This window comes from Dreissena polymorpha, chromosome 7 (genome assembly GCF_020536995.1).
Source record: "Dreissena polymorpha isolate Duluth1 chromosome 7, UMN_Dpol_1.0, whole genome shotgun sequence".
NCBI classification, from domain to species: domain Eukaryota; kingdom Metazoa; phylum Mollusca; class Bivalvia; order Myida; family Dreissenidae; genus Dreissena; species Dreissena polymorpha.
Window position 1 is genome coordinate 107340329 of NC_068361.1, and position 12210 is coordinate 107352538.

The 12210-nt window shown below is 34.7% G+C and overlaps 2 protein-coding genes across 6 annotated transcripts; one reads left to right on the forward strand and one right to left on the reverse strand.

The window, feature by feature from the left end:
• Positions 1-514: 514 nt before the first annotated feature.
• On the reverse strand, positions 515-1938 carry LOC127838525 (RNA-binding protein cabeza-like). Its single transcript, XM_052366324.1, has 3 exons — positions 1778-1938; positions 989-1170; positions 515-774 (listed from the first exon to the last, which is right to left on the reverse strand). The coding sequence occupies exons 2-3, from the start codon at positions 1167-1169 to the stop codon at positions 731-733; spliced, it is 225 nt and encodes a 74-aa protein (XP_052222284.1). The 5' UTR covers position 1170; positions 1778-1938; the 3' UTR covers positions 515-730.
• Positions 1939-1983: 45 nt separating this feature from the next.
• LOC127838524 (uncharacterized PE-PGRS family protein PE_PGRS20-like) lies at positions 1984-11741 on the forward strand. 5 transcript variants are annotated; one of them, XM_052366319.1, is made up of 5 exons: positions 1984-2141; positions 8316-8434; positions 8764-8872; positions 9609-9683; positions 10738-11741. In XM_052366319.1, exons 1-5 carry the CDS (start codon positions 2093-2095, stop codon positions 11379-11381), a joined length of 996 nt encoding a protein of 331 aa, XP_052222279.1. In that variant the 5' UTR covers positions 1984-2092; the 3' UTR covers positions 11382-11741. The 5 variants fall into 5 exon arrangements, with proteins under 5 accessions (XP_052222279.1, XP_052222282.1, XP_052222280.1 ...); XM_052366322.1 differs by having other exon boundaries at positions 1993-2125; XM_052366320.1 differs by lacking the exon at positions 1984-2141 and adding an exon at positions 3432-3596.
• Positions 11742-12210: the final 469 nt, after the last annotated feature.

The window sequence follows — 12210 nt, forward strand, 5'->3', positions numbered from 1 at the left end:
TGCCCATGTTGTCATTGTAAATAACATATTTTTATAACATGAAAATAAAACTTAAAAAAACTTTATTGTGTTCGTTAATTTCGATTATATATATTTCTAAAGCTTCCTGGATGCATCGTATGTTATAACGACTATTGTTCTTTTAATTAGTCCCTTTTACTTCGACTATCTTTCCTTTCATTGAGATGTTGTTAAACGATTCGCAACCCACTTTTTATAATTCGGCTATATTCTCATAGAAACACATGTTCTTGACATGTTTCTTATTGATACAAAACATTGAATGAAACACATGCGCTATCTTTTAATTTTGCAATACTGAATTGAACTAAAATATACACGTGCAAATTATATTTTATGGTTTGCTGTTAATAATGTCTGTCAAAGACTTTCGATGCTTGAGTAAAGTCACAATTTTTCACCACAACCAGTCATGAGCTCCTCATAACCTTAGAAAAAACATTTGTATTGTACGTAAATTTAAAATATCCAATACAAAACAAAAGCGCACATATTATTTTTGTATTATTTATTACATATATTATTTAGGAAACCAACTTGTAAAATGGAGTAAGCAACATAACAGGCGTGAATGTTGTACCAAATATTCTTGAAATTGTGTAAGGTCCTGTGTTTATATATGTTCTTCTATATATATATTTGGTGACGTTTGATTTCAGAGATTAAAATCGGTCAAACGCTGACTGAACTTGAATTGCCCGGTGAGGAACTAGCGTTTTGGCGGTCCCTCGTCATTTCCATTCTTTTGATCCCCTGAAAATTCATCAAAACAGCATCAAGCTAACGAATATTGCGTGCTTGATATGACATAACGTTACTAGAGTACAATATGATATAGGTTCTTCAAGCTGATTTTTTTAAAATAAATCTGTGTTGAGTAAACATGAAGCACAGCATCACGTAACCATGGTTGGTTGGTGTGTAATTCTTATAATAACTTAATACACAACATTCAACAACTTCTCACCAATTCCCAAAGGAAACACGGAGTTTGATTCTATGATCACGTCAACAGCGTAAGATCTTTGTTCTGAAATGACCTTATGACCGCCGCCACCACCGCCTCCACCACCTGCACCACCACCAAACATTCCGCCACCGCCGCCACCGCCACCACCCCCGGATCCGCCATTTCCACCGTTACCCATTCTGCATAAGCAGAAAAAAATATATAAGTGTTCATATGCTTGGATTCATTGAAAGCTATAATTACAGAGGAACATATAGCATTTGTGTGTGTGCGTGTGTGTGCGTGTGTGTGTGTGTGTGTGTGTGTGTGTGTGCGTGCGTGCGTGCGTGTGTGTGTGTGCTTGAAACCCATATAATTATTTTTTCCAAAGAGTATCAAAACCTTGGAATAATCCATGTTGCACTATAACGAAAAAGCACGAATTTCAATAGACTTAGTTTCCAGAGTTTGACCTTGAACTTAACCAATCTATGAATCATTTTAATTGCGACTTTTTGTCATTTGTGCATTGTAGATTAAAGCTCCATACATGAAGCGACGGAAGATTAAAGCTTCACAGCGAGTAAGAGCCTAGCCATTTGAATTTTATTTAAAATAAAAAATATATCATGTATAACAACAACAACAACAGACACCTTAATTTTTTATCACAATAACAAAACAAACATTATAATCAGGACTATACTTTATAACGTATGACAAACCATACATTACATTATATATTAATGGTTTTAATTCAATATGACATACAATACATACAAGCACATATTAAAAAAACTTACATACATTACGTAATTTAGTTATAATATTCCGATTATTGATAACACGTTCATTCGGAGCGGTAAGTTTGTTTTCAATTCAATTTAAAGAGTTCGTTGAATTCAGAACAAGTAATCGGATTTTCCAGTTTTCCGAAAACGAAAACGAAAACACCTGATATGTCTCTTTTTGTTCATAATGATGAATGATCGTCATCCGCGGGAAACCTGTTTGATTCGTCATGATGGCTTGCGACTCGTTAGAGATTATTTCCTTACACTGACAATGTGCAGCTGAAGTTTGAGTTGTTTATGGTTCAGTACTACATCTGATTGATTTGTGATGTTAAGGTGCGATAGAGGAACGTCTTATACTGTAATTGGAACCCGCGGTAGATTTGACTGGCTTCTCTATTATATTTGTTTCGTGTTTCATTATTATGTTATTGGTATATTGTCATAAACTAAGTAGGATGTGCTATGATAAGGTTTTTGTATTGCTGGCGCAGTTACGGGTATTCTGTTTATATTTCAAGTACATTCATAATGCTAACGTTACCCTTGCTAGGTAAAGTACTAGCGTAAAACCACTCGTTTACAACGCAGAAAGAAACCTGAGCACGTATAAAATATCGTAAACATTAAAGTGATAGTATGGGCATCTAACAGTTTATAGGTGTCCATCGCAACCGTTGTTTATTTTTGGTGTTTTCACTTCATATACACTTATATTTGTTAATGCAGCATCAACATACTAATACAATATCCCGGAAAGAGAAAAATAATGCATTTGAATATCAACTGTACTTTCGTTCAACTGATCATGCATGTACGATGTGAACCTAAATTAAGTTTAAGTGCAGATTCGTTCATACGACACAAAGAAACAATTTTAATTTACGGATCATTTCGGCTTAGAGGACTGGGTGAGTCATGTAAAATATCGAATATAAAATATATTTTTATAAACAACTGGTTGCAAGTTGAGTTGCAGATAATTGGTCAGTTGCCACATTTTAACTAACACTCTTGACCTGTTAATTCTTTCCAGCTCAATTCAACAGTGAAAAATGCCCATAATATCACTTTAAAATTTCTCAAGCAATGTATCATACATAGAAATAGTGTTTGCATCATAGCTTTAAAGCTATCAATACATTCCTAGGTGACGTGTCATTAATTGTTGTTTTATTTGCTTTACAACTCAAATTCAGTGCTTAATGACACTGAAACAATATAAAGTAAAAAATTGATAGCACATTTTTTTAACATGATCTGAACTTTGGTAACCGAACAGCTTGGCATAAAAATGCGAACGGTACTTTGACCATAAACTATGATTGAACATGACATTATGTTCAGTCCTATAGTGTATGTTTTGGTTGAAGATATGGTAATATTTTTTTTTATCCGCTTGTATAATACTTTATGTAAAATAAAATCAGAAAAACGTATGCATCAGTTATCGATGCGTGAATACGTTAATTAAAAAAGTAAGATTGCATTCGTTATATTGAAATAGTTTTCCACTGCGTAAATTATCGCAAGAAATTTAGGTTAAACATCAGAGTGCATACCAACAATGACGTGTTTTAGTTGTAGTTTTTTATGTTTAGTTGTTTTAAGAAAATTATATATCCAAAGCTCCAGCAGAATATGTGTTATGATCGAATATGGAGAGATCACGTACACTTGGATTTTCCAATATCTATATTTAGCTCTGGTTTAATAATAGCGACACAGCAAATCGAAAGTAAAACTTCATGTAGCAGTATTTTCAGAAAGCATAATTTCATTTATTAGTTACGGTTGGAACAAAACAAAATTGCTACTATATACTAAATGAAGTAAGTTACATAATTGTATTATGGTTATTTATTTTATTATATTATAAGAAAAAAACGATAAAAATGATTGTTCTTGACAATATTGTTGATGTGTTTTGCAGTTTAGTTGATTTCTTATCGTATTTGGTACATAATTGTACTTAAAGTTGTTATAGTGAACAAAGTCTATATGTGTAACTTCTTTGATTAATTACTAATAAAATATTATGTAATAAGTTTATAAATAATGTGCATGTACGTACGTTATATATTGATCTTACAAAGTAGCACACATGTATATGCAATGAAAAATTTACCCTATGCATGTAACGCTATTTTGATCTCGTGTCGAATAAAGAACTTTTAGATTTTAAGATTGAATCAAACTTCAAGTATGTAGTGAATTTCTGAATATTCTGTAAAAACACATGTGCATTTTATCAGGTAGTCTAGTGAATGAGATGTTAAGGTTCATGGGGGGGGGATAAAATTCATTAAAACTTCGCTTTGGTTTTCTTCATTCAATGTGGTACAATATGGTCAAACTATACATCATTTTAAAGCTTAAGACGGATAGAATAACATAAACACATTTTTTACATTCAATATTTGTGTGCTTTATTCATATTTTGGTTAAAAACCAATACATTTTTACACTAATTTACAAAATCTCAATCTAAAGTTAGTAGGGATATGCACTACCTTAAAGGGGCCTTTTCACAGATTTTGTCATTTTTTAACTTATTCATTAAATGCTTTATATTGATAAATGTAATCATTGGATCGTAAAAACTCCAGTAAAAAATCTAGAATAAAATTAAAAAAGGAAAAGAATATTGCCCGGAGCAGGTTTCGAACCAGTGACCCCTGGAGTCCTGCCAGAGTCCTGAAGTAAAAACGCTCAAGCCTACTGAGCTATTCCGCCGAGTTCACATACTTCACGTATTTATACCTTATATAAGCAATCTTCGTAGTTGCACACAATTTAACGACAAAAACAGAACTCCCCAAATTATTCAATCGTTTCGCGTTGCAACGCTTTATAATTTTTAGGTTTTAAAATCGTCAAAAGATGCATATAATGGCTATATTAGAGCATGGTAATTGTTCAGTATTACTGTTTCCTCACAAATATCATAACTAAAAAGAAAATTTGCGAATCTGAAACAACTTTGTTCAATTTTGACAATTTACCAAAGCGTGAAAAGATCCCTTTAAGTTGAATAAATACAAAGCTATATACATATACAAGGTCAAGTTAGCAACATTTCACAAAAAAATATTGTCATAAAACAACAAATGAGTTTTTATTCAACTGCCTTTTTTGGGTAAATTTCCTAAACAAAGTTCTAAAAATAACTAAAACGTAACTACTTTTTAAAAATCCAGGTATGGTGGATAATAAGAGTCACAATTCTATTTCAAAGGCTTAACAATTTTGTTATTTACCTCTCAACCAAATTGCAAATTTTAAACCATCTCAAATTGAAATAGATTGCAGACGATATATAAAATTGTAAAGGAATATAAAGAAATTGGCAAACCAATTGATTTTATATTTCGATTCCTTCTACCCATTTTGAAAGCGTGGCTATCGCTGTGCTCCGTAGAAAAACGTGCAAAACAAATCGGTCGAAACCACGTGCAGTGGTGAGAAAACCGGGTATGTGTATACACATACCTGAGAAAACACATACGTATTTTGACAGTTGGGTGGCAACTAGTAAAACAACTATTAACATTAATCAGCAAGAGATCGCACAAAATAACAGAAATGACCACGTAGAGATATCATCAATTACCCTATTTCAAAAATTTTCCAGCTGAAAATTGTCCCCCACACGTCTTTTTAAGTTTATATGTATTGTTTTTCTGGAGCCGAAGTGCATCTCACAGAATATCCATCCAACTTCCGTTGTTTTCACTTTCGTTCTTAAAAACTCCGTTTAAAAGAATTATTTCTAATTTTAGATTGTTAAAGCGTTGTATTATTATATATTATCACTAGAATAGTATACCGTGATGAATTGAACGGAGTTACGTATCGATCTTTCTGTCAGTCTGTAAGCGTACTATTTTATGCGCAATAATATAATACATGTGATTCGACAACGATTGTAAACATTGGTGAAATGCTTCTTACATAGTTATTCTTTTGAGTGTTTGTGAGGTCTGATCGTGCAGTTTGCAAACATCAACGGAAAGATTACAATCCAATGCATTTGTCATCGTCAACCGTTTGGAATGTCAATTAGGCGATGAGTGAGTTTTTAGCATGTTTCTTTCTATTTTATTAATTTAAAAATGGCTGCCCCATGGTGATGAAATGACATGTGTTCGAGTTTTGATATTTCTAGATATGTAAACTTTTTTTACTATTTAAGCGTAACTTGCCCTCGTCAATGTCGATATTAATCACAAGTTATATAATTTTCCGCCGAAATACGTGGAATAAACATGATTCAGATTTTTGAAAATAATGTATATTTTATTGTTAAAATCGCTTTGTATTTTGATTGATTTTGTGGATGTTATGAAACGTTGATGTACAATATTGGTAGCAGTTTGAAGGAAAAACATCCTTTAAAGCATATATGTATACATTTTCAATGTGGCACTCTTCCTTTAGTCAAATTTGAGTTCAATGCTAGGGATCCCACATTTTTCAAAATTAAGCCTCTACGTGAACCTTAACGCGAATGTTATACTGTGTCTTAGGCGATGATTATTTTAGCTAAAAATCCCAAATGCCTACTGGTAGAAAAAAGCTTAAATGAGCCTCGTTCTGGGAAAACTGGACTTAACGCATGTGCGTACAGTGTTTTCCCATATTAGCTTGTGCAGTGACGACAATTTCCACCTAGGATAGATTTTCGCTAAGAGACCTTCCTTGAAGGAAAAATTCATATAAGTGTCGTCCCTGATTATATAGCCTGTGCATACTGCATACGAACATGCGATACGCACAGTTTTCACACAACAGGGCTTAAATCATCCTCCCTGTCTAAATATCATTTATATACACCGAGTGAAGAAAGAACTCCTATATAATGTGCGTTACCATCGAGACATCGACATAAGGATGCGCACGCAGATAAGACTGCCTACACAGTCAACTTGCTGTGCGTGTTTAAAGTGTGAACAGTGTAATTAGAACGAACTCTGAAAGGGAGGTTACATACAGATCCAAACAGAACGTTATGTGTGGTTTAACAACTCAAACTCAACTAATTATCATTTAGGCATGCATAACCTAATGAATGGACTCGTCTCGTTCGTTATCTACTGAGTTTTGCGTGGCTTAAAGGGGCCTTTTCACGTTTTGGTAAATTGACAAAATTGAAAAAAGTTGTTTCAGATTCCCACATTTTCGTTTTAGTTATGAAATCTGTGAAGAAACAGTAATACGAAACGTTTACAATGCTCGATCTTATATAGCCATTACATGCATATTTTGACGATTTAAACACCTGAAAATTATAAAGCGTTGCAACGCGAAACGATTGAATAATTTTGAGAGTATTGTTGTCGTTTAATTTTGTGAAACTACGAAGATTGCTTATATAAAGTATAAAATACGTCTGTAGTACATACTTGGCAGGATGGCCGAGTGGTCTAATTTGTTTTTACTGCAGGACTCCAGGGGTCACTGGTTCGAGCCTTGCTGAGGGTTATTCTTTTTTAAATTTTATTCTTGATTTTTAAATGGAGCTTTTAAGATCCAATGTTTAGATTTATCAATATCAAGCATTGAATGACAAACTTCAAAACATGACACAATCTGTGAAAAGGCCCCTTTAAAAGACATTCGTCGAGAAGGCCACTCTTAACGTAGATCATGCTTTTCTGTGAATGGAAATACTAGTGAATGATAACCTTATTATTTCACTGCAGCTCGATTGAAATCATACGATTATATCATTGCACTCTGGCTAGGTTCCAACATTAATTGGACATGTGTTGATTATTGTTTATTTCGTTATCGCAGTGTACAATTCGACATGTAAACAATGGACAACAGAATTTTAAATTCTATCAAATAATTCATTTACGCGACAACGATGTGGAAATTATGGTACTTTTTTCCAACCTCGTTAGTGAATGTCATTTTTGTCATTATGTGACGTAATTTGTATGACGTCAATTAAACGAAATGATATGACGCTCAAGCATTTTATGAATTTTTCATACGAAACACATTTTATAAAAATGACATGTGTAGATGTCAGATTAATATCGTAATATCACTTCACTTAAGGCAATAAAACAAACATTGTCAATTGTTGCTCCGCCTTTCCTCAAAATATGTTTTAAATAACCATTCAAGAAACATGATCTTACACTGAAGAAAAAAAAATACTTGTAGATCTAGGTCAGTTCGAGAAAAATGCATGACTCTTACGAAGACATCGTCATAATAGCAAATTAGTCGCATTTTATATTATCAGTTTTTGTTTTCATGAAAACCTCTGGACTTCCATTGAATTCATTGCTTGCAAATCCGTTAACATCCTTATTGGCACCACCATTATCATCATCATTGTAATCGTTGTAATTGTCCCGTAAAAATAATCCTCGTACGTATTGACATTATTATAATTATATTTTGTCATCATTATAATTATATTATCGTCACATTAAAAAAAACATCATCTTCTTCTACATCATTATCATCATTGTGATAAAGTTCAAGAAGAATTATACTTAAAAATGCGCAGAATTGTGTTATTTGTATTTAAGATTTAAGCAATCCCGCACCGGAAATGGATGACTCGAGAGACACGTTAATAGTAACCGGATGTACCGGAATGACAGGGAAGCAATTCATTGAGACTATGTTGGTTTTCGGCAAATTAAAAGTAACGTATTCATTGATTTTGATACTAATTATTATGCTGTTACTTAAATTGATTTATTTAATTGAATTCATTGAATTGAAATTAAATAAATGTAATATAAAGTGAAAGAGTGAGTGAGTGAGTAGGTGAGTGAGTAGGTGAGTGACTGAATAGGTATACGAGTGAGTGAATTGGTGGTTGGGCGTGTGGGTAAGTGGGCATGTGTGTGGGTATTGTGTGTACCAGCGAGCGAGTGAGTGAGTGCGTGAGTGAATGAGTGAGTAAGTTAGTGAGTGAGTGATATCGGTTTCGGTCGATTAGTCGGATGGTATTTCTTTATTTATTTTCAGATCAATGACGATGGTAGCAATATGTCTCGAATATTACCAGAGAAAGGCATAGGAATTGTCACTTTTGAAAAACCAGAAATGGCTGAAACTGCACGAGGAATGTTAAACGGTAAGCTTTAGTAAATAGTTGTGCATGTTGGTTTAATTTTAGAGCTTGTTCAGCTTTGTTCGTTTACAAATTAAATTATACATGTTTATAACGCAAGCGCACACACTAAACATAACAATATGAAAAGACGACTCTATAAAATTACTTATTCGTAAAAATGTTCAGGTTTGTGTATGTACATTGTCCATGAATGGAGCAATCGCCGGTATTTCCCTCTTAAAGACAAGTGACAATGGATAGCCCTTTTTCTAAAGCAGATATTTGTTTAAAACAAAACTTTATAGATCAAATCGTTTAAGAAAAAGTAGCTTGATGTTAATGTCCCGTCCGCGTCCACAGTGAGAAACGAACTCACATAATTATGCAAAAATGACCTACTCCTATGATAATTTTACTTTAAAGTCACGTTATCGTTAGTGCGCATGCTTATAGCGGTGCTTCATGTACATTTCATTCATAACGATTTTACTTCTACTGCTTGATTTCTTGCGCACGCCACACGCGTCATCGTAGAAAACGTTTTTATTGTAAAAAAATGTAAAAGTTTAATGAGCGCTTATTATGAAAACATTTTCGTCAAGCAACCATTTATTTGTATTTTTGAAATCGTATTTAAAAAAAACACACACGTCTATATGCCCTTTTAATATCCCTTCTTCGGCTGTACAAGGATTCGTTGCATGAGGAAATATGCTTTCGAATGTTCTAACGAAACGTTGCGCTTGAACAATTTTAGGGCAGGAGATTCATGGGAATACACTAACGGTGCTAACAGCTGCCGAGTTCTTCAAAACAGCTAAGCCATTGAAGGGTAAGCCTATATGATATAAAGAAGTATGAATACTAGATGTGTTTGAGGGAGGGGTAGAGGTATGTGAATCAGAAGCAGTAAGTGCAGCGGTAGTTTTAGTAGTATAAGAAGAAACATATAGTGGTTTTAGTAGTACTGGTAGTGGTGCTGATGGCGTTTGTCGTAGTGGTGGTGATAGTAGATGTTGCTGTGGTGGGGGTGGTTGTATTACTAGTACTAGTAATAGTGAAGGTACTGTTGGTTGTGGCGGTGTTGGTATTGATGATGGTGGTGAAATCAGAAGTTCCGTTATTACCCTAAATATTCGGACACTTAAAAATATTTGTTTCTTTACGGGTCCAAAAATTTAGATATGAATTTTTTTAATAAAGTTGTCCAAAGATTAGTATATTGAAATAAAAGCAATACTTCAATGTGCAATAATTTTATTGTGTAACAATCTTCTATCCCTGCTTTGAAATAAATAGCATCATCTCTTTGCAATGTCTTATCTGTAAATTAATGCTTAAAACAACAATGTTAAAAATAAACCGCTTCCTAAAAACTATATCATTTCAAATACGGCAATGTAAAACAATATTTGTATTACTGATACACAAGGTAATTTACCCAATAGCGCAAATGTCGTGGTCCCTCAGACATGCATCTACCAGACTCTCTGATCTTAATCCGGTTGTAAAAACCCACATGATCGAAAGGTCAACAGATAAGCGAAAACAGTGAACAAATCTGGACAAATAGCGCAGTTGAATATACTTTCCGAAAATTTAGAGTCATTATTTATCGACAAAATCCAAAAAGTATGATTCACGAAAAAAAAAAAATTTTGCTTAAAAGGAAGGGGGATGTCCGAAAACTAATTGCCCGAACACTTACTGTAATTACGGTACTAGTAGAAGGAGAAGGCACTACAGCGGCATCAAACGATGTAGTAGCATGTGTTTCTAATGCTGTGTTTGCCACTATTGCATTTAGGTGCAACCGTGATAATTAAATCCAACAATAACCCCATGTCTAAGTTAAAAAATACTTGATAGGTTTTCGTTAATTTCAGGTACTAACGATAGATATGGTATTAACATGGCATGGCAGATGTGGAACAACAATATCGAGAACGCCGGTGGTAAAGGCGGAAAGGGCGGATCTGGTTTCCTCGGGGGCATGTTAAAAGGTCAGGACGGTAAACCGGGCCAACCGGGACCGAACGGAAAAGGCGGTGAAGGCGGAAAAGGCGGTCTGGGATTTTTTAGCGGATGGCTTACGGGACGCAATGGGAAAGATTGCGATGGAGTAACGAGTGGAAAAGGGGAAAATGGAAGCTTTGGTAAGGGAAAAGATGGGACAGACTGGGGTGATGGTAATAGGGAAAGTATGGGTTGTGGAAAAGGGGGAAAAGGAGGTTTTGGTAAAGGCAAAGATGGACAGAGTTGGAGAGGTAATGCTGACCAAGACAAGTGTGAAAGCGGGGGAAAAAAGCCTAAGTTTGCGGAACATGGTAGTGATGAGGCCGAAGGGGACAGAAAACAAAATAGATCTGGAAATGGGCAAAATGGTTGCAGTATTGATGATAGGGAAACCAACTCCAATGTTGGTGGTGCAGGTGGCAAAGGAGGGGCGGGTTTGTTTGGGTGGTTCAAGGGCAAAGACGGGCAGCCAGGGAGTCCGGGTCCGAATGGGCAAGGTGGAAAAGGGGGGTAGAGGCGGTAGCTTGCTGTAACCAACTTGTGAGCTTAATAAATCACTGAATATTTAACACGTAACGAACGTGTTTGGACATCAAGGCAAGTTGGACATTGTTTTGTTACACACGTTAAATCGACTTTTTGGTAATTGCATATTTTGTATGTTCAGAGTTTTATACCTAAAGTCTAATAAGGTATGTGAAGAGTGTTGTTTTTATGATTGAGTGCAACATTTCTTTGTATTCATTTTAAGATATACGAAATAGTTGAAAAAATATGTTATCGTGTTTGTATGTGCATGCACCTGTGTGTGTCCCTTGGACCGTGATGTTGTTTCTTCGCTACTTTGTTTTGTGTCATAAATTATACACAAATTCACGCTTGTTGCTTGTCCATTTGCTCTAAAAGATCTTAATAAAGTGAGACTTTATTAGAGACGATTTCTGGTCATCGTGTTTATAACCTTGGTTATATAATACGTTTTCGTGAGTGAATGGCTGATACAAATAAAGCAACTAGTTCAGCTTCATTAATGTTTTACCACCGTCGCCGTCACCACAGCCTCCGCCTTCCAAACCATCGCCCGCGGGTCCTTCGAGTCTACCACTTTTAATGTTACCCTGTCTGCATATGCAGAAACAATGTTATGTATGGTTGAATATGTGCATTTACAGCACATACGCTTTCGTAAAATTCAGTACAGATGCATACAAAGCCATTGTTGCAAAGATTCGTTGTTTGTCATGCAAACACGCGTTTCGGAGTACGCTTCAAAATTCGGTGGGTGCTTCAAGATGCCGTTTTGACTTCTTAATGATTTATTAGACATTTAATGTAAGGATCAA